This window comes from Hirundo rustica, chromosome 1, assembly GCF_015227805.2.
Source record: "Hirundo rustica isolate bHirRus1 chromosome 1, bHirRus1.pri.v3, whole genome shotgun sequence".
NCBI classification, from domain to species: domain Eukaryota; kingdom Metazoa; phylum Chordata; class Aves; order Passeriformes; family Hirundinidae; genus Hirundo; species Hirundo rustica.
The window spans coordinates 139,587,825-139,613,849 of record NC_053450.1 but is presented as its reverse complement, the minus strand read 5'-3'; the positions used below and the strand labels follow the sequence as shown (position 1 = coordinate 139,613,849).

At 37.7% G+C, this 26,025-nt stretch overlaps 1 protein-coding gene across 3 annotated transcripts in view; it reads right to left on the bottom strand.

The window, feature by feature from the left end:
- Positions 1-25,345, bottom strand: part of MYO3A (myosin IIIA) — a 108,237-nt gene extending 82,892 nt beyond the window's left edge. For all 3 annotated transcript variants that reach the window (XR_005703336.1, XM_040080173.2, XM_040080184.2), the window contains exons 1-4: positions 25,079-25,345; positions 20,058-20,192; positions 2,147-2,251; positions 1,473-1,572 (exon numbers count right to left, since the gene is read on the bottom strand). Coding sequence is in view for 2 of the 3 variants with exons in the window: in XM_040080173.2 (XP_039936107.1) it covers positions 1,473-1,572; positions 2,147-2,251; positions 20,058-20,192; positions 25,079-25,246 (508 nt within the window). In the remaining variant the exon portion in view is untranslated. The remainder of the gene's footprint in view (positions 1-1,472; positions 1,573-2,146; positions 2,252-20,057; positions 20,193-25,078) is intronic.
- Positions 25,346-26,025: the final 680 nt, after the last annotated feature.

Below are 26,025 nucleotides of genomic sequence, written 5' to 3'. Positions count from 1 at the left end.
AATTGCCTTCAGCACCTTAAAAATTTCTCCATGACAAATTAAAAGCCTGTGAACAAAAAATACTGGTTTCTGCCTCACAATAAACTTTCAGACTATCAGAAAATACTAGTAAGTATATTGCAGATGATCTGGAAATATGAAGATTTTTCAATGGAAGATTTTATCTGAGGAATATAAAGTAAATACATGACATTTCAGAAGAATTACTAACCCTAACACTTGTGGGGAATTTGTGTGTGAAGTCTTGAGAGTTCCATAAATACAATCTACTGGCTGGAAGATACTATACTAAAGAGAGTTAAAATCCCATGTTTAGTTTAAAGAATTGTTATCTATCAATTGAATCGGTATCATTAACAAAATAGGAGGGCAAAGGAAAAACAAAGATTTTCCATCTGCTGAATTAAATATATTTATAGCTGTCTGCTGTGCTGTGAAAGAGTGACCAGTAAATTTACTTTTAACATAAGAATGAGTGTTCTACCTGAAGATAATAGTTCATAACAACAAGCGCTGCAAGTCTTTATACCCCTGATATGAAACAAGAGTCAATAACCTTTTAGGTAAATGACTGTGGTATGGCTGATAAATAACAGGTTGCATCCACTTGCCCATGGCTCTCCTCCTCCCTGCCGGTGGTGACACCAAAGATGGGAGCATTCAAGAATCCTTTTAGGCCTAACAGGCTTCAACTGACCCTTCTAATGCCAGTTCTTAGATTTAGATTTGCCAAAATCTGTCTTCACAGACTTTAGAAAACATGGATTACCTATGTAATATTTCCCCCTCTGCTGCCTTCAAGTATCCCTTGTTTTGTTTTAATTCAAATAAAGGAAGTATATGCATGTGAGGTGGAGCTCTCCCACTCTTCACAATATCTAATAAGTTTCAACTGCTCTCATATAAAACATGAAGCTTTTTCCTATCATCTCCTAATTTCACTGAACCAATGCATGGTTCCTGGAGGAACTAAATACCAACCTCATTTTGGATCCTATTTACTCGCCTTGCCATTTCACTTACTCTGTGCCTTAAAGCATTTGGCACTTAACACCACCATATTATAATTTCTGGCTTTTAGCCATGCTATTGAAACAGCATTACCAAAATGACTAAAATTTCTTCCAAGGTAAAAAAAGTGACTTTGGTTGTCCAAGAGATTTTTATTGAAGAACGCAAAAACTCAACCAAAAAGAAAAAAAAAAAAAAAACCCAAAAAAAACCCCCCCAAAAAACAAAAAAAAACCCCACCAAAAACAAAAACAAAAACAAACAAAAAACCAAAACAAGCAAAAAAAAAAACCCAACAAAAAACCCCAAACCACCAAAAAACCACAACACAACAACAAAACAAAACAAACACACACACACACCCACACACACACCCCTTAATATTTTCTGGTTTATTTACTCTATTCTATTTTCCATACTTCAGGTGTAAAACATTGTATATATAAGTAAACATAACATACCAAAATCCACAAGCTTGACTCCTCCTTCAGTTGTCAAAAGGATATTATTTCCCTTAATATCACGGTGGATAGTTTTGTTTTCATGCAAGTGCTGAAGTCCCTGGAAAGAGAGATGTAAACATGAACTTTTAACAACAGCTCTGTCCTGTGTATTACATTTGCAGAAAAAAGGTAGTGAAAAAGTATGAAAAATACTCAAATTTTTTTTTTAAACTACTAAGACCTAAATTCCACCAGAGAAAGTAAAATTTCAGTTACAAAAAATGATAAAGACACTTGATCGTAATGAGCAAAACCAATTCTTGTAGCAGGGTTTGAATTTTCCAGATATGTGGATTATTTTACTATAAAAATAATTTGGATCCAGACAGAGGAAGCTGAACAGTATTTTGGTGATATTTCTGCTAAAAGGAAAGGGTGAATTGTAGTTAAGAAGAAAATTGATCAATGGTCAGAAATCAATTTTCATTCTCTTAATAGTGAAATGAACAGATTAACAGCTATTTACCTTGTTTGCTTAAAAGGAACCATCCTAATTACACATTGCCTTGATTTCATTAAACACTGCTATAATACAAGATAGTGAGCTGTGTTGGTGGGGACATGATCTTCATTCATTTAAAGAAGAGTGTGATCAGAATATTGACTGTCCTTTCACCAAAAGCTTATCTTACCATCAGAGCTTCACGTAAAATGTAAGCAATTATAAGTTCATTCATCCTTTCGCCTCTCTTCAGAAATCCTTTCACAAGATCAGTCACAGATCCACCATTGCATAGCTACAAAACATAAGGGGAATATAAAAAGGAATTAAGGAGTGTTGGAGTAGCCACTCAGTTTTCATTTTCAGTATTTTTTTGTATCCATAGACAAAGGAGATTCTACTAAACTGACAAACCACAAATTCGTCCTTAAGTCTACCATTTATACAAACAACATACACAGCAATTTTTGCCAGTTATTTTTCACTACTTTCTGCATTTGAATCATCTTGTCCAAACACAAGTATAGTAGTGTATCTCTTTGTTTTCCTATATCCATGATTGCTTTTCACTGAAACAGAAGTAGATTACAGTGCAATAAATTAGCTGTGAAGGCATGTTTTGTGGGGCATACTAATTGCTTCTTGTATTCATCACGTGGAACTCACCACCAAGCAGATTATTACAACATCAATTCTCAGGTACAAAAGTTATGTACAGTTAAAAATGGATTTAAAGCATCGGAAGACAGGGAGCAGAGAAATTTCCCCAACATGAAACCTACCAAGGGTAAAGCTGCCCTTTTTGCCAATCAGCACTTAATTCCTAGCATAGGGAGATGTGATACACAAGGCATGGGCATTGTGGAATACGATGAAAGCACTGTGGAAAGAAAGGTCTCCCACTGAAACAAGGTGTGCTGTGGGTGTAAGACTAATAATAGCCCTCGTTGTATCAACCCTGACAGCTCCTTGTTCCAGATGCAGAGCTACAATTTTTCTGCTGGGAGAAGTGACAGTGTAACTTTAGCGAGTACCTTCTACTGTAGGAGTTACTTGTCTGCAAAGATGAAATTTGCACTTAAGCCCTTAAACTATCCATAATGCACCTGACAATACTCATTGATTGAAGTGCCATTTGCCTCTGTAAAGGAGTAGCTGCTCCCAATAAAACAGTAAAATAAACTTTAATTCTTATACAGTATCATCATCCAGTAGCTTTTCACATGAAACTAAATATCCATGTAAGATATTTTAACAATGCAGCACAAAACAGTAATTTCTTTGGACTACATTTGAAGTATGTTCAAATCAAGGGCATCATTTACCAGTAAAACCTTCCTACTGCAAATTTCTAGACATCAGATTCTTTTGTGTATGTATATTTTTCATCTGTTCTTCTACAGCCCTACATTTTTTTCTGTGCTGCAATTAAAAAAAAAAAAAAAAAGACTTACACCTTACAGTAAAAAGCATTTTCTATCCCTTTGTGCCCAAACATAACAGTAATTCTCTAGCTACCTTTGAAACCCCTAGGCTGCACTGATGTTGCACCAGATGAATGCCCACAGAAATGCCACTCAATACATAAATCTTGTTACAAGATGACCCCATCAGGTCAGCAAGGGCTCTGGTCTGACAGGGACTGAGCTCTATGGCAACAGTCTTGGAACTCACTTAACCTCACCCTTACCTAAGTGGGACAATATGCATGCTTACAGAGGGAAGAACTCACATGCTTAAATGATGGGATTAAATGCTTTGCTGGATAAGGATCAGATTCCCGAGCAGGATTTCATTTACTGTCATTAGCCATGCTGGTCAGCCTTCTACACTGACTTTTTCTAATTAATTGTTTTGTTTTGTTTTGGGGTGTGGGGTTTTGTTTGTTTGTTTTTTTGCCATGACATTTTATTTTCAGGGTTTCTATAATTTTAACTTTGGCACACCACTGACATATTTAATCAAACCAAATGGATTATTACAATTCTGGTTAATTTAATGCTCTTGAATTCAGGGCATTGAAACTGAAACAAGTAACAAACCAGTTGTGAAACACATTACATGTATGATATACTCTTCAAACTAATTTTTTTTTTCATTATCATATATTATATTTTGCTTCTTACAGATGGATCTTATTTCTTTACAGAGCTCTATACCCGTTCAATGTAAAGAAAACCAATGGAGAAAGGAATATATTCTTTTTGTAGGCAGAAGAAGGGAGAAACCGCACCTCAGAAATCACCCTCTTTATTGGCAGTAAAGCCAATAGTGGATTTATTTGCCTGGGTCATTTATGCTAATTTTCACTGTCTTTAACATGTTGCTCTAACTAATTTTTCTACTACTCTCATAAGATAGAAATCCTTATTATTAGATAAACATCTGCATTTTAAGATAGAACTCACTTAAAATGTCAGGTAATGTAAGATGCTAAAACTGTGATTATTTTAGACCAAACAAAAACTGAACCTGGGTATGTAAAAGGTCAGCTAAAAAGGTCTTGAAATAAAGAACCCAGAAATGAGCCCTACCACCACCGTGGAAACCCTCCACCGTCCCCCAAGGCAGGGTGGCTGCTTAGACAGAGTTCAGATGAGGATGTTATAGACATAGGCTCTTACACACACACAGGACAAATCTTTTTTGCTACTTCTGTGTCAAAGAGCCATACTTTTACTTACATCAGACAATAAATATTTTTCTGAGACCACCAGCATAGGAGGAAGAGAAGAAAGAAGGCTGGGTATTAGAATGCAAGCAGCTATAAGGAGGAAAAGGGATTATTGGAATACAACCACAATTAGTAAAGGAGATTATGGCAGACACTGCATGTGTGTGCTCTATGCTGCGTGGGTGGGAGTCGGAACGATGACGACAGTGATGACACAGGCTGGTATTAACTTTGTTCTATTTTTACCATCATGGGTAAAATGTTGTATCTGCTCTAATTTCCTGTCTCTACTGTGCAGTTTTTGGAGGTGAAGCTGCCACATGTCCCTAAAACCTGCACGTAACTAAAGTTGAAAAGGTGATTCCTTCTCCTGACTCAGGTTATCATGCTGCATGTGTACTCAATCCAGAGGTATCATACACACCTCAAAAAGTGTCTCTCCTAATGAGTCAGGCTTTTCTCTTCCACCTCATAACAAGAAGCTAGAGAAAGTTACAATACTCCTGCCCAATACAGTGCTGGACCATGCTTGCTTGAGAATTTGAGTAGAAAGGAAATAAACTATCCTTGGGGATGTTGATCAAGATCTAGTCCATACAAATTTATAGGATTAAAAACCCTAAATCATTTTTAAAAAATAAAAATCACATAACCTTGATTTATACAATCCTTTAATGAGAGATTATGGGATAAATGTTACTTAGCAGTACTGCTAGTTCCTGGGGTGTTGTTAAATATTGCAGCTTATAATTATGATATCTTCTGCTTCTTCGTAGCATGCTGTCCACAGTAAGAACACTGTATAGCCTCTCAAAGCTGCTCAGCTCAGGTTAAGCCAACTGAAATGTTTGGATAACAAGAAATCATGAAGACAACAGAGAAAAAAATTTTAAAATATCTTTCTAGTTTCAAGTGAAGCATCTAGAGAAGGGAGGTGATGGCAGCTCTTACTTTGTTGCAAACATTGTGAACTCACATGACCAAATAACCGATCAGTCTGTGTCATTTGCTCTACAGCATTTGGTAAAATCTCCGCAGAACACCTTGATGGCGGACACTACAAGCAGAGAACAACAAATGCACAGAGAACTTGGGACAGCCGTACAGCAGGAGCTATGTGTCTGTCTGAGCTCTGCCCCAGGGCCGCTCCCTACCCTGAAGGTCAAAGCAACTCACCAACTCAAATGACCTTTCACCTGTCATGAGACACCACCTCTTCCGGGAGGAGAGGATCATAACTCTATTTGTCCTCTTCCACACTACAAAGCCCCACATATTCACACACATTATCTTGCAGACACAGAAGCATTTCTTGTGATTTGTATCAGATGGAAGACCCCATTTAGCTTTGAATATACTCAGCCTAAAGGGACAGACTTTTGGAATGTCCAGCTGGTGAGACACAGGAAGGGAAGATATTCATGATCATCGACAGCAAAGTAATTTAGAAATGTCAGAACTTTGCACATGGGCAATTTTAATCAAATTAATATTAGTCACTTCTTCCATTGCCCCCTTGTGATTTAGAGGTATTTTCCTTACTGGCAGTTTTTTCAGTGTCTGCATTGATAGAATGCAAATATTATCTACAAAAACAAGCAACTAAAAGGAGGGTAAAACTGTAATCTTAAGGGTACTTAAAATGGGGTGGAGAAGACAGAGGCAGAATCTTCCTAGTATCACACAGCAGAGGATGAGAGGCAAAAACCCCCCACTGCAAGACAGGAGATTCTTACCGGACATAAATGAAAAATTTTCCCACTCAGTTAAGCACTGGGAGAGATTACACAGTGAGCCTGTGTTGCATCTAGCCTTGGAGATACTTGAACTTGAATTGAAAAAAAACCCTGTAACATTTCAGTTAAAAGTCTTTGAGCAAGGGGCTGGACCAAATAACTTCCAAAGGTCCCCTCCATGCTGTACTTCTATATGATTCAGAATACATGATTTTTACAATATTCAGTTCCTAGTCTAGATTTTCAGACAGCAGAAAGAGTGGGAAAGAACGAAGGAAATCTTACATGCCTAAACCAATGGAAAGAAAAATTTAATAGAAAGCTTGATTCATATAAAAATCTGCCTTAAAGAGCTGTAGCTCCGATGGCCATGCATAGCTGTATCAAAAGAGGTGCTTAGGCATCTTCTGCAGCAGTAGAAAAGGGCTCCTCCCTTATGATTTTCTGGCACTCCGAAAGGCAAAGACTCATACTGGGATGACATGCAGTTCTCCACCCACCCATCTGCCACAACCATGTGCTACTGTAACTGAGCTATTAGTATGCTAAGCTAAATTCTGGGGGAAAAAAAAAAAAAAAAGGCATGATCCTAACACATGAAATGTTGCTTAAAATTGCCATCACAGTCATGCAGATGTTCTTTTCAGGTTTTAGTCACTTTTCACCTGACCCAGTTAGACATTTTCCTTCTTCAGCTCTTCTTGATTCTGATGCCCATTGAAGATTCAGTACCAGCTCCCCTTTTAAGAAAACTATCAGTTTTACTTTTGATAGAGCTATTAGAGCCTTTAATCATCTAACTGTTCCTGACTTATGCATCTGTACTAAGCTGTCAGGTACTGTTTGCTTGCATACTGCAGTTGTCAAGGTGCTTTCATCTTTCTTCAGTAGCTTGGATGCAAACAATGGGACAACTACAACTGCTTCCTTCCCAATCTTTACAGGCTGCTCAGACATAAATGGCTGGGCAGCACATTGCATATGCACAAATTATGTCATGCATGAATTACAGTTATGAAAAAGTCCAATCTTGCTTTAATGTTATCACACATAAGAATGCTAAAAGCGTCACAGGCACTAATCTCTCTAGAACAGATCAATAATCTGACCTGCTCTCCTCAGCTAGTCTCTGAGCTGACTGCACCTTCCTTTCAAGACTGACTGCTCTAAGAACAGAAGGTTCATAGTTGTTGCTGGCTTGTAATAGTAAAATTACAGAAGCAGAGGAGTAAAAGGGATCTCAAGAAATCATTTAGTCCACCACATATGCACACAGGTCTGTGTAGAGACCTGGTACTTTCAGATATGACAGATATATGTCTAACTTGCTCCTAAAAATCTCTCACCGAGGAAGATTTCAGTCTTTCTAAGTAGCCTGTTTCAGTGTTTCTCTAGCCTTATAGAGCACTTTCCCTGCTATCCAACCTGAATCCTTTTTGCTTCCAACAAAATTGCATTACTTTTGCCCTTCCTTTCAGCAGTATCTGATAATAAATTATCATTATTTTCTATTTCCATCTTTGTCAGACTACTGTTATGATAAGCCTTTTTTTTTTTTTTTTAGGCTGCACAACATTAATTGTAACCTTTTGAAATTCTCCACATTTTCTCAACCCCGGTTGCCTTCAATTTGCCGCTGATGTTTGTCTCACATTTTGCCCCAAACTGCATACAGAATTCCTTTAGAAGTTTTGTCTTAGCTGAGAAAAGCTGAACAGAACATAATCATCTCCACTTTACAGAGAATGCCTTTCTGCAGAACCACAGCGTGCTCAGGTATGTCCCATTTTTTCTTCCTATGGATAGCAGTACATTGCAGGAATGTCTCTTCTATGATTCAAAAAAATTTATCTGCTATTCGCAACTGTGAATCTGATGGTATTCCCCAGTGTTCCTGTAATTCAACTAGGTATCTACTTCAACTTTCTAAGTGGATTTTTTTTCATCACTCAAGTTATTACTGAACAGAAACAGAACCAAAAGCAGACGCTCACTTGAGATTCTCCCAGCCTAAAAGTGAACTAAGTCCAGTTTTGTAAAAAAAGAGGTAAATTGTTTTATTGTTTTTGTGAAGTTTCTGTATTTCCACATTTTCCTCACAAGCGTGTCACATGGGACAATATAAAATCCTTACAACAGACACGTTATCCTGTTAGAGATGACATTGTATTAATATAACTTGTTCTGGTCCAGTCCAAGTTGACCATCTATAATGTTACTGCGTTCTGCATGTTCTACTGTGGTTTCTATTAATTTGTTCTGGAACCATTGTGGGAATTAAAGTTAAGAAGATTGCTCTGTATTTCCCTAGGACATTATTTTTCCTCACTTTGTAAAGACAAATACTAAGTATTCCTGTATCTCATTTCTCTAGTAACCTTGTCTTTACCACTCATCACATTAAACCCTCTGAACTTGTCTTTAGCTGAGCATTTTTGTTTCTCCTATTTGAAGGCATTCTGAAGTTGCACTCTTACTAGTCTCTTACTGTGCTTCTATTGTTCTCTGCCCCAGCTACTTTGTTACTGTGTTTTTAATGTGTTTAATGAACTGCCAGCTACCCTAGTACTTAACTATATTTTTACATTCTTTTTACTAAGTAGTACCCACCAGCACCTGAAGCCAGCTAAAGCATACTCTCCCTAAGCCATCTTTGCCATCCTTTCTTTTCTTAGTTGAGTGAAAGCAACTATTTTGGGGCCGTTTTCACTCAAATTTCTTTCAATCTCTTTTCAAAAGAGATCATCTCTATTAGAACAGAACAGAGCCTCCTGATACAGCCATTTCCAGAGTCACTTTATTTGCCTTCTCTCTCCCAACAAGAACTCCACGGGCTGTCCATCTCACAGTTCAGCTGTGACCAGATAACTCTTATTCTCTGCCAACAGTGTGACATGCTTTCATAATTATTACTGCCAAAGAGCATATTCCACTGAGAGCACTAAACACCACCTATACTTGAAGGTTCTTGTGAAAACTTACAGGGAACTTAATTGGTTTCTTCAGTGGGCCAAGTGGTTCAGTACACAGCTCCTGTCTATGCAACACAGTTTGAATTTCATCTCAAATGAAATGTGAAGAAAGATGTTCACTGTAGCTCCTATTTTTCCTAACAACTGGACAAGACAACCCATAACCAAAAGAAACCACAGCAATGGTTTCTCTATGCTTTTAGATAAAGTTGATTGCTTTCAATTTAGCATGAACAAAATATATCAGTGAAACAAGCATCTTTCCTGAATTATTTTGCTTCAGTAATCAAAAACCATGGGGTATTTATGATTTTGCTATCTTATATCATCTAGCACCTCTAGGGCTGTGTTAGTCACAGCCTCACGGGTGTTTTTTGCTTCTGATTTCTTTCCTTTCAGTTCAGTTTTTAACTTCTCATTTTCTTTGCCATGCACATGCACTGACAAGACAGCCAGCCAGAGGAAAAGTTTGCCTGTTTCATCTTATGCAATGCTGGCCTTCACAAACTCTTATATTTCTCAGTCAGATAATAGATATGTTCACATCATGGCCAAAATGGAAAAGCTGCCCCTATGCAATTATTGCCTAAATTTCTTCTTTCAAACTCAGCATAATTGAATGAGGCCAAGCAGACTTTACATAAACAAGGGAAAAAAATAAACAAAAAACAACAACAACAACAACAACAAACTAATCCCCAAAAGGAGGATTTTTCTGTTCTAAAACATTTGTAATATTGTGGAAAAAAAGCAAGAAGGTGACAGTGCTGTTACAAAGGTTTAATGGACAGACCCCCCCACTTAATTCCCCTTCTAGCTCATCCCAACACAAACTTTACATTTCATCATTCCATACTTCACAATCTTTATGTTACATCCCCATTTACATCCCCATCAAGCTGTTAATGAAGAGATCAATGTATCACCTGTCCAGATCTTCTCAAAAGATTATACAGCTGAAGTGGTACCGAGCTATTATTTCAAATAATTCTCTGTAAAGCAAATGGGAGCAAAATATATTTAAGACAGAAATTCTAAAGGAGCTTCTACTATAGCTTCATAGCATAACTGTAATTTTTAAATAACCAAATAAATGGAAAGGTCATTTTGTAAAATAAGAGCTAACTAAACTACAAAACTGAGAGGCATTGGTCAGTAAACAGACAGGACTTTCTGAGCAGATACAAGAGGCAGCTTACCAAGAAAGAAGGTTTTGATAGACCAAATTTAGTGCAAGTCATCATTTTATCATACACAAGGAGCAGTGTTAAAAATAACATTTAGAGGGCAAACCCATTCCCTTGGCTAGGGAGAAAAAACAGGAACTAACTTTGGGACTCATAATGACAGAAGTATTTCTACTGACTGCTGCAAACCTTAGCTAAGGCTCTAGAAAACACAAAGAACCCCCTAAGCAAATAGGGCAGCCTGTGCTAGCAGCAGGCACTTCACAGCTTTTATTTCCTGCTCAGAAGTGCATTACTTTTGTTCATTCTTCACCAGTTAAGAAACATTTCAAAGCACCTTCCTTTTCTGTAGCATCATTTCTATACTATTCAGGCTTTAGACAGTAGTTCCAAGTGCTGCCATGTCCACTCATAATCCATTTTATGCGTGTGTTTCTACATGAAGACAGTAATTTGGTCTAATTCACTGTAATTTAAATTACTGCAATAGAAATCTTTCCCTGTTGAGTTTGAAATCATGGCTGGGGAAGCACTGATCCAAACAATGGGGCTTGTCTAAATGCTGCTTTTACAAAAGGAGCGAAGCTGAAACCCACTCATCCCTAAGGCAATTTATCTCCTCACGAGAGTGTGTGGGGACACAAAAGGAGCTACAGGACTCTGTAATTGTCATAGAACCCTACTAAGCAAGAACATTCTGAAGGAATTTCTTAAAGATAATTTTATAAGAACAAAATTATGCTAAAATCAAAAGCCTTTTTTTCTTCTTCTTTTTTTTTTTTTTTTCCGTCTTATTTTAATGAACTGCTGGAATGATTAACTGGGAGAGACTAGATTGGACAGAATTGAAATTAAAGTGTTTTATAAACCAATCTCTCCCTGCTCACTGTGTGTGTGTAAGGCAGTTCCCTGCTTCCAGGGTTTGATTTTGGCAAAGTCAGCAGCTTCCTGAGATGCAACAAATGCTGGCATTACTTCTGGAGCCCAGGAAACCTTCCATCACCACTGACACCTGTCATGTTTCTGTACCTCCCAGCTCCTTGTTCCTTGCTACAGTACTTTTCTCCTTTAGTCAGAAGCTTTCAGCCACCTCTGCCCGACAAAGAATGAGGAGGCAGCCCCTCTCCTACCGCTGGAGTGCCTTCAATCACTTCCTTTATAAAGGAGACCCAGCATGTACACCGAGTGCAAAAGTAGCAAAATTGTACTGTCTATCACACTGGAATTTAAGCTCTTAACCCTCAGGTGTCAGAGAGCAAACTGTCCAGCAAAGAGCAAACAAGTCTTAGTCCAAGCATTCTTTCTATGAATGATGCCATTCCCCATCACAGCTAAGGGAGGTCTGGTTATTTCAGAACTAATCAAAAGCTACCCAAATGTGGGGTTTAGTGTTTTGTTTTATTTTGTTTTTACTTTACCTTACGTCCTTCAACTGTGATCAAAAATAAAATGCACAGAAAGCAAAGTGATGTTAAACATTAGAATGCGAGAGGCATATTATTAATATGCTACTGAATTAAATAGTGGTATGGTAAAATTATTTTCTGGGTTTCTGCTTTAATACATGGTGGCAAAAATTTTTAGAGGCTACTGAGAACCAGGTTTTTGCACGTGAGTGTTCTCCAGCAAGGTAGGCCATAATCAGTTGTTTAAAAGATGCAAACTGTGCAAACCACAACGTAATATGAAATATTCATTATGCAGAGAAATGATGAGTATTTAGTAAAAGTTTGAAGCATCAAATGATAGTTGTAGTCCCACATCTTTGGTCTTAAGAAAATAGGATATGATTCAAGAATGAAAAATTGCTATAATTGGGAAGCAAAGAGGGACGCATTAGAAATGGAGAAATCAAGCCAAATTCAGGCACGTAATGGATCAAAACATTCAGTGTTGGTCTGAATTGAGCAATTATAACCAAAGACATTTCTGAAAAATGACCTGTGTAAAGAAATATGAAAAAGCAATTTTCAGTTGTTTAATTTTTCTGCTCTATATGCCATTTGATAACAGCTAATAATATTCAGGCAAAAGACAGTTTCCTGCCCCTCACTCAGCCCTTTATGAAATCTAAATGGACTTGTTATTTTCCACTATATTAATTTCCTGAAACATTACTGTTTTACAGCAAATACCACATACCAGAAAAAGCTGTGTATTTGCTTTCTTATTACAATTCTTATTATAAATTCCATTAAACAGCACAACTTCTATTCAAAGCTTTTTTTTTAACTCTATAAACTTGCCTTTATTCCCATAGATGGAAACACATCTGCATATAGTAACTCTTGTATCTAACAAAAGCATGTAAACATGCCAAAGGAAAATCCTAAATAAATTATTAAACTGTCTATACCACAGGGTTCTCTATTTCATGCAAAAGAGAAGTAACTGATACAGTGATGTCTCTAATTTATCTCAGGTAGGCTCATCTGTTTAAATGCCAAAGTGACACTGTTGGGTCTTGCTTCAAGGCATTCCCACAAATTCCTGTGGGGCTCACTCCAGCCAGTGCTCATTACCCACAGAGGCCTCACAAAAGGAATCATGTGACTGAATTTGGATTTTCCCACTCTTGCTAAAACTGTCACAGCAATAAAAACAACTCCACTTTCCATACTTCTACCCACTCCTCATAGAATCAGAGAATATTCTGAGTTGGAAGGGACCCACTAGAATCATTGAGACTGACTCCTGGCCCTGCATAGGACAACACCAAGACTCATACCGTGTGTCTGAGAGTCTTGCCCAGAGGCTTCTCGATTCATTATAATAGTATGATTTCTTAAAGACAAAATCTTCAGTCAAATGGAATTCAACAATTGAAGTTTCAACAGCTTCAGTGACATGAATTTGTTTGCTGAACTTTTGCATGATCAGCAACTTCCCAGGCTCTGTGCTTTCCTTGCAGGCTGCAGAACCTTTCAGGCAAATATTTTCAGGCAAATATCTTTGCACATCTAGAACAAGAATTAGCTGCTTTACAGCACTGACAGCCACTCCTCTCTTCCTCGTCCATGCACAGAGAGGTGCCATGAAGAGTGACACCACCATTAGCTGAGAAAGGAAAAAGGTCAAGCTAATAGAGAGAAAATGCTTCATTGCCGCCCATCAGGACTCTTACACAGTGCTGGAAATCTCAGCAAGAGAGAAGAGCAGAACTACTCATCCTACTCTGAGCTTTGCTTTTTTGTGTCCTGCCTACTTGGGCATAAACAGCCCCCTGAAGAGGGAGCCTGTGCCTGGAAAAGGAGCTGGATGGATGCGGTTCTGTGCTGTCCCTCCAACACGGCAAACACAAGACTCTTCACAAGCCACTACTCCATACATGTTACAGGACTCTTTGCCCTTTTAGACAGGGATATGGGAATGAGGTGAAAACATCACAGGCTTGGTCAAGGAAGGTTATCTAGACAAACAGATTTTAAAAAGATCTATATTTAAATAGATCTATTTACCTAGCACACGAAAGTTATTAGTCTTCCTATATAGCTTAGAAAATCAAAATTAATGTGTCAAATGAGTAAATACATTGTCATCTACTGCAAAATTTGAGATGATTGTAAAAGTCGAAAAATTTGTCATGGTGAGTTAGTGTTTGATTTGATTAACTGGGTTTTTATGGGGAGAGTGGGGAGCAGGGTGGTATTTGTTTTTTTACAGTTTCTTATCTTTCTTTATATTTTACATCGCCCAGACTTTCAGCTCTCAAACAGCTGAAGCCTCATTCAAGTTAGGGCACACAACAGCAGCGAAATATTTTAGCCTTCCTTTTTTTTTGAAGAAAAATACCAATACCTGGATCTTTGGACAGCTATTGCTCCTCTTTTGTAGAAACCACACTGCAACCTAAAATTGCACTATTAAAATCTCAGCTGCAAAGTAGGAAAAAAAATCCTATCCTCTCAGCAACTGGACTTGCTGAGACTGTTATTTCTTTATATGAACATTCTCCATAGATAGGACATTATGCAACAAAGCAGAGGATTGTTGTTTTTGTTGTTTAAATAAGGATGCACTTCTGTGAATTTCCCCATCTATTAAAATTACAAACAATGTTTAAAACGCAACATGAACAGAAACTCTTTCACATATAGTAGGTCAGTGAAGGATCCAAGACTATTAACCATGCAAAATTTGGACATTAATTATATTTATTTTTCTCTGACACACATGTAAATTGTGCTGTCATTGTTCATTTATGAATCTGTGAGGAAAGTTTATAAATATTCCAGGAACTCTAAGGCTCTCTTTGTGACTACAGTTAGATTTGCAAACATCTGGAAGCATCAATTAGATGCTAAATTTCTCTCTCCAAAGAGCAGATACAGCAATGCAACAGCGCAGCAGACTCACTCCAGGCCAGATGCAGCAGTGTACATGTATTGTTCAGCATTCTTAATTTTATGTTGCAACACCCTCTTCTCTTGGCTTTAGTGAGTAATTATCCCTAACCAGCCATCTCCAACCATGCCATTATTCCTTTGAACCCTCACACTGGCTGCCCTTTCTCAATCATATCAAACACGAGCTGGATGTTTTTGCTGTCAAAGCCCACAGCAGTTCTAATACCACTTCTTATGCAACAAGAGATCTACTTCTACCCTTGATCAGCTCACTGTGCTGACATCCATTACTGGGTATCTGTAGGCATAATGTTTTCTGTTCTGCTTTGAAGGAGCAGCTAAAACAAACCAGAAAACCCATAGCACCATCCTCCTTCAAATCCTCCTTAATAACTCCCCTGTACTACAGTGCTGACAAATGCTTACTGCTGACTGGGTTCACAACTGACTTCTGTTGTCCATTCAGTTCTCCTTTTCCAAAGCTATTTGTTCTATTGGCTTAAATCTTCAAAGAAAGCTCTCTGCTATGACGAGTCACTTTTCTGACAGGAAAGGAATGAATAATTGATAGTCTACACATTGTGCTGGGTTCTCCATCTCTAGGCAAACTCAAGAATGGTAGTTCTTCTAAAGGACCTCTGTAAAACCAGAAAGGAGTTCTATCAGGGATCTCAGTTTGTTCCATTCTCATTTAATTTAAACACGTCACCAAAGAGAACTGCCCTTGTGATTGGTAACTGGGCAGGAGCTGCAGTGGTGGGCTACTCTGTGCCCATAACACAGGAACAGTCTGTTGACTGGTACTCTCTCAGCTCTTACCCTGTTACAAGCATTTTGGCAAGCCACTGGAAGTAAACTAGTAGTAATGGACTGATATAACCCTGGTATAGGAGGCTGGCATTTTGATTTAATGGCATTTTATTCCTTTTTTTACATATGGTGCTACCTTTACAATTGTTACAATGTCTGTACTCTGATTAACTCTGATGGGTTTTCACTTTGTCTATGTTTGCAGAAAGAGTGGCAGGTGAACTGATGCACTATTTTTCTATATTCCAGTTTAATTCAAAAACTCCTGAGAGCTTCTATTTACTGGGTTTAATATTTTTTTCTTGTTTCTGAAAAAAACCCCATTGCAAATAAAAGCATCCCAAGGACGTACAAAGAGAATTTAGACATTTGTACATTCCACTTTTTTTCCTCTTAATGTTAACTTCAAATGATCAAAGGTAAGTAAAAAATCTGAATCACTTCAGGTAAGTTCTAAATCAGCAAACATAGCTGCCAACTGAATCACAACAATCCACCATGACAGTATTTCTGTAATTCTTTTGAATTATCAGTGTCTGGTTAGCAGGTTCAATTAACATCATGAAAAACATTTAGATGATGAAAATCAAAGTATATTTTGTCTGCAAAAATCCAGAATTACACAAATTATCAATTTATTTAATGATTTTTCCCATGTTAAAGGGTTGAGGGAAAGGGAAATGCCAAAATGACATCTCTTCAGAGAAGAAGATTCCAAACATAAGCTACTCTACACTCACACATGATTTCTCTGGTGAAGATTACACTAGGTCAAGAAAAGGTTCTACATGAGAACAAAGACAAATCAGGTTCACTCAGTCTGGACTGTGCATAAACAGCATCTGTACAAATTGCATCAACTATTCTGCAGGTACTTTTTAACAGCAGAGCTGGTTAGAAAATAGAGCCTGCAATCCAATGGAAGCTGTAACATATTCCTCCTTCTCAAACGAGCAGGAGTCTAAATTTCTTCACACTAAAATAGAATTAGATTTAGAAACATTTCTGCAGTGTTGAAAACATTATATTCTACTATGTGGAATATTATACAAATAGAAATCAGCATATAATAGTGATGCAAAAATTCAACTTGTATGCTGGTAAGGGGAGACTGTAGAGCATGCCTGTATCATCATCAGGTTTAGTGTGTCCATAAATGGATACCAAATGGAATAGTCTGGGACATCTGTAATACAGCAATCATGGTTGCTGGAAAGGATGAGGAGAATGGACTGCAGAAACTGGACAACTGACACTTCCCAAATAGCATCTTATAGTGCCACCACAATACACAGAAAGTTGAGCTACATGGACCAGGCCTAACTCAGCAGGACACTGCAAACATTCTTGAAATATTCAACTACATGCTTCGGGGGAAAAAAAAACAAACAACCAAAACCAAAAAAACCCACCAAAACCAACCAACCAAAAAACCCCCTTGTTTGTTTCAAAAACAAACAAACAAGAAAACCACCCAACAACAACAAAACAAACAAACAAAAAAAAACCAACCAACCAACCAACCAACCAAACAAAAACCCTAAAAAGAATATTTTGTCAGTCTCCTTGACATTCAGCAGAGTGAAAGGGATGCATTTCTGTAACACTTCTTGTCAAGTCTCTCTAAATCTCCAGAAATGAGAGGTTTCTACAACACACTTTGATATTACAAAACTGTATTTTTGGGTGCAAAGTCATTCCTTCCAAAATTTTTCCCCTGCTAAGATAAGTTTTAACTCATTAAATAAGTTTTTTGGATTTTTTTTTTTTTACTGTAAAAATAATGCATGTTCCCTCTATTTCCTAAAAAAATATATTCACAACTATAAAATACACTAGTGTACTTATGAGACCCTCAAAGCCAAATTCATCTCAAATAGGGTATGCATAACTTTGCATCTTTTGAAAATGGACTGAGATGCCTCTTAAAGTTCTACCTGATATCTGGAGGAAGTGAACTACAGAAATATCTTGCACTATGATTTTGGTTTACAGCAGCAAGTAAAAGTTGTGTAATACCTACTACTTACCTTGCTGTGGCTTTTCAGCCTTCACTCTTTCTTGCCTAGGTTGTTCTTTGCACCAGGCAAGGCCTGTGCCATTTGTTCTCCCCACCTGTCCAGGACCTACATACTCACCTGTAGGAATCTGACAGGATTCCTCTTTGCTCCATCTTCTAGTAGATGATTTCCAGCTATCTCAGATATTTTCCCTTCTGAACTAACATCCAGAGCAGAAATAAATGGGCTACGGCGCACTCTGCTTCAGCTGTGTCATCATGCTGCTGTGTGCTGACATCAAACTGCTAAGCTGATTTGTCCTAAGTGTGGGATTTCTTTCCAACACAGACTCAGTAGGACAGTTTCTCCTGCCTGCATCTCTGGACACACATGACAAAGCTTTATGCACCTGGCTGGAATCCTCCCTCCTGCAACATTCTGTACTATAAACATGATTACAACAACATCCAATGGGGAGCAGATGTTCAGCTTATCTGAGTGCAACCTACAGAGAGAAAGGCATTTCTGAACTGAGAGTCAACACCACTGTCATTCTGTGCAGATGTTTCATTTCACTTCTTGTTTCACTTTCATTCCCATAGGTAGTTTTCTTAAAAATACATTGCATGGGACACATCTTAAAAAGCTGAAGGTTTTTTCTTCTAAGAAAAAAAAATACAACTCCAAACATCTAAATATATGGATTCAAACACTCCAGTGAATAACTTTATTGGTAACCTGCAGTGGTGATTCTAAATGTATTGCTAAATGCTGAGTTTTACCATCTATCACAACACATTCCTAGTGGAATTTGAGAAACTTTCTCTCCAAATCGTCCTGCCCATGGATTCCATCAAAGAACACAAAATGGACATGATGAAAAGATATTCATTCTTACAAACTGCAGGACACCTTAATAGCTGCTGTGAAAAGCAAAGTGCAATGGCTCTGTAAAGCTGCACAATAGCTGATAAGAAGGTGCCACTTGAACAGAGAAATCTGTTTTATGACAGTTTTCTTTCACGTACTCTACTATTACTAGGAAAGCTTCACCAAAGTCAATACTGAAGTTTATTTTCCTACTTATGCATATCTGCACATTCCAGCTGAAATCCATTGCATTCATAGATCTACATGAGCAGTGACAGGAAGCATCCAAGACTGTTCCACACACATACTTGCACATGTACAGATTGCCAAAAGAAGAGTAAATATAAAACACATTCCACATGTAGGCTACATGCTTTTCTCATAAAGAACATATTTCCATGTGAAATATAAAAGCTGAAATATAAACACTTGACTGTTTCCTCCAGTCTGTTTCAGCCTGGCTGTTTGGCATCCATCCTTTACAGGCCAGAAGTTTCACAGATGGGAGTTCCCAAGGCCCAGCAGACACAACAGAAGGCGGGTTTTCCAAGACTCACTTCACAAAGACCTCATACCTTTTGACCTCACCCTGACCTAATAATTTGTTATGATTTGCAATGCAAACCATTCTTAAAAACATCTTCCAATGGAACATGTGAACAGATTTTTTTTTAGATCTTACGCATTACTGATAGCTTGTTTCTAGAATTTGATACCATTGTATCGAGATATTTGGTAGGAGATTGGTATTAGCTGACAAATCATAAAATACAACCAATTATTCAATCTCAACTTTATCAAACCCTAATCAAATCACAGCAAAATTTTGATTCTTAGGAAAAGTACAGTATTTCTATCAGAGATATTCTTCATTTTCCTCTGGATAAAAGAGAAACTTTTTACAGAACAAGCTGTGAATCTATAGAAACTGTAATAATCAAGCTCTTCGCTCACAAATTACTCAAAACTAAAGACAAACACCTTGTTCTGAACTTAATTTGAGGAAATCCTGTTGCAGTCAATAGCATTTGGACAGTAGCTGCTTTTATTGGCTTATTTATCTATTTGTGCATTTACCTCCCACAGAAAAAAAGGAATTCAGTTAAATAATTTCTATAATTTCATTTGGAAAAATATCACCATACTGCGTTCTTTAACTGCTCTGTCATACATTAGTGCTCTTTAAAGAAATGCTACTACAAGAAGATTCCCAAGGCAAGCCTTTCACCAAAGAAAGGTTTTAGGTAGCAAATCCTATGAGCTTATTAGAATTTATATCCTAATTCTGAAGGTACAGGACTATCAGTGTAATATCCAGATAAGAACACTAAACAATTTAATCAGAACAATAAAAAGACTAAACAACAGCATTTATCACTCTGCATGCAATCACTCTTAAAAAAAAAATTAAAAAATACCCAAATAACTTGCATCTCATTCATTGAGTTTATGCCCAACAATGGAATACCAACTGGAATAAACCTCCTATTTTTCTGTATTATTTACCTCAAGAACTAGCCAAAGCTGGTCTCCATTTTTCACATCTTTCTTATAGTACATGCCGTAGAATTTGACTACATTGGGATGATCAGAGAGAGCTTTCAAAATGTTGTACTCAGCTTCAATTTCTTCATCAATATCCTAGTGTCAAAAATGAGAAATACATAGCAGTTAACAAATAAATAATGATATTAAAAAACAAACAAACAAAACAAAACAAAACAAAAAAAAGAAACCCCACCACAATGTATTTTCTGTCAATTCAAATGTAGTTTGAAATTATATAAAGCAAAAAACAAATAGAACATGAATATACCATTTAGAGAACTACAAAGCCTGGTTCTGTTTAATGAATTCAAAACAATTATTTTTCTATATTTTATTTTGCCTTTATCAATTTCAACTGATGAACACAAGGGCTATGACAGAGCAGCCCTCAGCACACTGGGGAAGGAGCAAGGGTCCTGGAGGACAACAAGTTGTCCATGAGCCAGCAGTGTGCCCTGGGATCCAAGAAGGCCGATGGGATCCTTGGCCATATTAGGAAAAGCATTGCCAGCAGGCTGAGGGAGGTGATCCTGCCCCTCTACTCAGCCTGGTGAGGCCACATCAGGAGTGCTGTGTCCAGTTCTGGGCTCCTCAGTACAAGGAAGAGATGGAGATAAAGGATTGGGTCCAGAGGAGAGCTACAAAGATGATGAAGGGGCTGGAGAATCTCTCTTATGAGGAAAGGCTGAGGGAGCTGGGCCTGTTCAACTTCAAGAAGAGAAAATTGAGAGTGGACCTCAACAACACCTAGAAGCATGTCAAAGGAGGGTGTCAGGAAGATGGATTTGGGCACTTAGTGGTGCCAAGCAACAGGATGAGAGGCAACAGGCAGAAACTGATGCACAGGAATTCCCACCTGAATACAAGGAAAAATTCTTTACTGCATTGGTGCCAGAACATGGGAACAGGTTGCCCAGAGAGGTTGTGGAGTGTCCCACTCTGGAGAGATTCAAGAACTCTCCAGATATTTCTGTGACACGTGCTCTAGAAAGACCCTGCTTGAGCAGGGAGGCCAGGTCATATGATCCCACCACTGGTCCCTTCCAACCTTAACTATCCTGTGATGTCAAGGCAAAGCCAGCACAATCCACAAGTAGGCAGCTATGCAGATGCCTTGGGAAATTACGCTTCACTGCCTTAGTCTTAACAGTAACCCCAGCTAGAAATGGTGCAGTTGGAACTATCACTATCTCTCTGTGCGTGAAGAAATATGACTGCAGCCACACCTTATTCATTTGCCATCCCACTTTCTAGAATTATCTGGGAATTCTTCTTATTTTCTACTGTCATAGAAGCTGGTGACATCTGTGGTCTGTGGGGGTTCTGCTACTGAATTATAATTGTGGCTTTTTGTCACACTCTCATTACAGACCTTGGGTTTCTTAGACAGTGAGGGAAATCCTTTTGGAGGTGAGATATGAGGACCAGTTTTGCCAACAGATGCACTGAGAGCTGGGCAAATCCCTTCAGACTAAAAATGGACACAGACATTGGCAGGCTTTAGCAGGCATTGGATGACGCAGGCAAACATTTCCCACCTGTGCACGGAAATTGCTCATTGAGGGATGATGATTACACTGCATTTGAGTCATGCTGACAATGCTATTCAATCCCTTCTGACAACAGATAAAGGCAAAATATCTGCAGCCATTTTCCCCTCATTGTTTAGATCTCAAAAAAAGAGTTAACATACTCATTTCAGATTTAAAACATTTTTAATACAATTTGCTATTTACAACTACATAAAAAGGAGTGGAAAATCTGTTCTAGAAGTAGGCTCCCTTATGATCTACATTATACATATGAATGGATTTCATATCAGTGAAAAGCATCTACTCTGCCAAAAATCTGTCTCAGCAAAGCCAAATAGAAGTGACCGTGGCAGAGAAGGGGGATGTTTTGTATTCCCAATAAATGATGCTCCTTCTCATTCTGTTCAACACACCTGCCCCAGGAGCACTTTTCTCACTTGTTTCTTACACAGGTCTCTACAATATCCTATTCAAGTTCCTCACACAAACGTTCTGTCTTGAGACCAGCTTGACTGGTCTCCAAGAACTTCTTCTGTTACCAGTATCTTCATGAATCAGGCCATTAAACTTTCATATTAAGATTACCAGGATAAGTCTTTTCACAAGGAAGGATTTTAGAGATCTTGTTATTGGAACAACTGAAAAACAGCAGGAATTTTCCTCTTTCTAAAAAAGGAGGAACCCACTTTAAGGTAATTTTCCCATAAGCACAACAGAGAATACAGAAAAAAAATACAAGGAAGGAAGAAAGAACCAAAGTACTGAAGGTGGCAGTGAACGGAAAGAAAAAGAGTGGAAGCAGGGATGGACACAGAAAACAGAAATTTTGCACCTGGCAAAAATAAAAGAAAGGAAAAAAAAAATACAGTCAAAAGCCAAGAAACTAAAACAAAGCATACAATAGTTTTGACTGCCTTGGGGAAATTGGAAGAGAATTAGCCCACTGTCCTACTGTGAAATAATAGAGGCTTCTGTCTCGTGAGGAGTACTCAGATTTTATGATATTTTTACAATTATAAGGAGAAATTAAATTAATAGAATATTCATTTTGTGCCTACTAAAAAAACCCAACATTCCTCAGTATTTTATAAAGAAAAAGAACTTGAAATATTTGGTTGAATTTAGCATACTTACCTTCAGAAAAGAACTGCATTAGAAATGGCTGACTGAAAATTTTCATCCTGTATATAGGATAATTTGGCTTAGAGTTCTAAAATACAATGGTATTTATTTATAGTCCTGAAGACAGGACTAAGCCTTCTCAGTTCCATCTTCATATATTCTCATTTCATCACCTTTGCTTTCCTGTTTCAGTTTCAAAAAGCTGAGCTGTTATCCAGCAAAAAGAAACTCTGCTCTAAAGGATTAAACATTAAATGCTTATTTCAATCTTCTATCACCCATGATAATGTAGGTTCCCAGTTTAATTTTGAAATATCAGTTAAACCAAACCACATTTCTTCTGCTTTGTCTCCAGTCTGCCTCTCAAGAGGCACAATTCTGAAACAATCTCCAAAGAAAAAGAATTGTAAAGTGTAAAGAAGAAAATATATAAAGTATCTTTTTCTTCATTGCAATGGCTCCCTCTGCAGCCATTAATAATACTTTCAGTTTAAATAAAAAGAACACATTTACTGCTTTCATTTTACTTCCAATACAAGATTGTCATTTTAGCAGTAACAAAGAGGTACAGCACCTACTCCAGATACCCTGTAAATATAAGAGGACAAAGAAGAACAGTGTTCTTGGAATAAAAAGGGTAAAACATTTAGTTAGGAGTCAAGTCTAGGAAGAAATATGTTGACTGCACTACTGCCATTTTTTTCCATTAAAATAAGGAATCTGTTTTCATCACTTATACATTTTCCCATCCTCAATTTCTTATATTTCATCTTTATCTATTCTATTCCTTCTGTCTCCTTTACATTCTATTCCTTTCTCTTACTTAATTTATTTCTCTTTCCTTTAGCAACAGCTTTGCTTTGGTGTTTTTTGGTTGGTTTTTTTTGGTGGTTTTTTTTTTTTTTTTTTTTTTTCTATCATTATCCTTTAATCTTTTTCTGCAGCCTCCAAAGTGTACAGAACATTGAAAGTTTCACTCATTCCTTCAGGAATTCCTGCCATAGCCTGCTGCCACTTAAGAATCACTCCTGAACTCTTCTGAAGCAGAGGAAAGTGAAAGCATTTCCTGCCAAACAGGCATTTAGATAAACTGCTTGGCAATGGCAAGGAAGTCATGCCTATTTATTGTAAGCACAAGAACCTTGTTTACAGAAAGCAATAGAGTCAAAAATAGTTTCCAATACATTTGAACTCATCAAGATGCTTATCACTTGGCAAGTTATGCTTACTTTGGAAGAGGTTATGGTATTGAATTGAGATGAGCACACTCTTGTTGCTTTGAAAGCATGCTGAAATAAAAAGCAGATGAGCAAGAAACACAGCAACAACAATGGAAGACACTATGTTTTTACCAAACATATTTCATAGATTTTTGTGTCTATGGGATCATAATCTGACACTGTGTGATGTGCAGAGGTAGAAGAGCCCTGTGTGGCTGTGCAGCTCCAGACCTGTAGGGTCCACACAGCATGGCCTGCTTGCCCATCCCTGCCCAGAGGTCATGCCTCACAAACCTACACTGGGAGGTTGTGAGAAGATGAACTTAGAAGGGCCCCTGAAATAGGAACAGCAGCTTTCCCATGTTTTGTTCTCAAGGAAAGTCCCAAGCCATGTGCATCACCACTGAAGTCAGTGGGGTGTGCCTTTACAAACCAGACTAGTGTTCTTCCTTACTCTTTGAGCATTAATCTGCCACCCAAAAAATGTGAGTTACTGAGAACAAAACCATGCTCTACAACTTCATAATTCCACCTCCCAGTTGCCTGGTGCTTTGTGCATAGAGCTAATCCCTTTGCATTTTCCGTTTGAAAAGATTAATTCCTCTACATATTTTGGCACATTCTGAAAACACAGAATGAACAATAACAATAAAGTATGCTATTTCATTTTTGAAGTATCACTCATAGCATGTAACTCAGCTACAAGCGTGTACTCAGATGCTTGAAGGTACAGCTTAAGTACTTAGAAGTACATAACTTCCTTACTGGCCAAAAACTTGAAAAAAGGAAAGGAAACAACAGAAAAAATACAGTAAGCTAGGACTACTAGTACTGAAAAGGAAAATAATCAGCCCTGCTTCTGAAAACAAGAGAAAAGGGGTAACAAAGTAAAAGTAACAAAGTTGAGGTATATTTCTGACTTTTACCATAAGCAACCACTTCCAGGATCACTTATGATAAGAAAAATGCATTGATGGCTAGCCTGATACGTAGCAGGCTGAAAGTTTCTTTCACTGCCACTTCTAATACAAATTAGCTACAAAGATTAAGAGAGAAAAAAAAATTACATTATCCCACTATTAAGCAAGTAATTTAAGTAACTTACATGAACAGGATCCAAAATTTTGACTGCTGCTTTGCTGCCATTTTTCTTATTTAACACCTTGAACACTTTTCCATAAGTTCCTTTGCCAATAGTCTCGATTATTTCCCAGGTATCTGAAGGATCAGGAAAGCTATCAAATATTATTGTTTTCCCAGTCAACGGAAGCATCTCAAATTATGGCTCCTAGGAAAAAGAGATGTCAGTGTTCACTCAACAAATGGTCAATGGCAATTTGCATCCTAGAAATGGGAAGAGAAATACACATTCCTCAAACACTAGAAATCTTTTTGCATATAGTGTGCATGCACAGACAGTGTAATCAACAAGAACTGCTGCCCTTGAATTTCCCTTCATTTCATATTGTGTTAACTGCATAATACCAAATGAAGGTATGGGCAGTCAACACAGGATCAAATAAAGGGAAATTCAAATGATAATTTGAGCCAAATTCAAGTTTGAGTGAAGCCAGTGGAAGCTTTCCATGCACTTCAATGATTATATATTGTCACTCCAGGATCTTTGGAGGGGCACAGGAATGAGAGTCAAGTTCATAAAATCCCAAAGAATTTAGGTCCATTACCAATAATCAAGCAAGAAGTGTAAAGAAACCCACACAAAGCATCTTAAATAGTAGCATTAGGTTCATTCAGACTCTTAGAGCAAACAATCATTTTTACAAGCCTACTCCTAGGATCTGAATGATGACATAGATCTCAAAAGGCCAAGCAGATCAAAGTGACAGATCTTTTCACAATGCTATGGTCTTCTGACAGTCAAGCACTCTCAGTCATGGAAAACATGCTTACCAATGTACATCCTTTAACAAGTGGTTTACATCCTGTAAAGGAAACAGCTTTTACAATGATTGAATTGTATCCATCACAGACCAGGCTACACCAACATCCTGGTATGTGATGGATACAATTCACCAGGGAATCCGTAGCAGC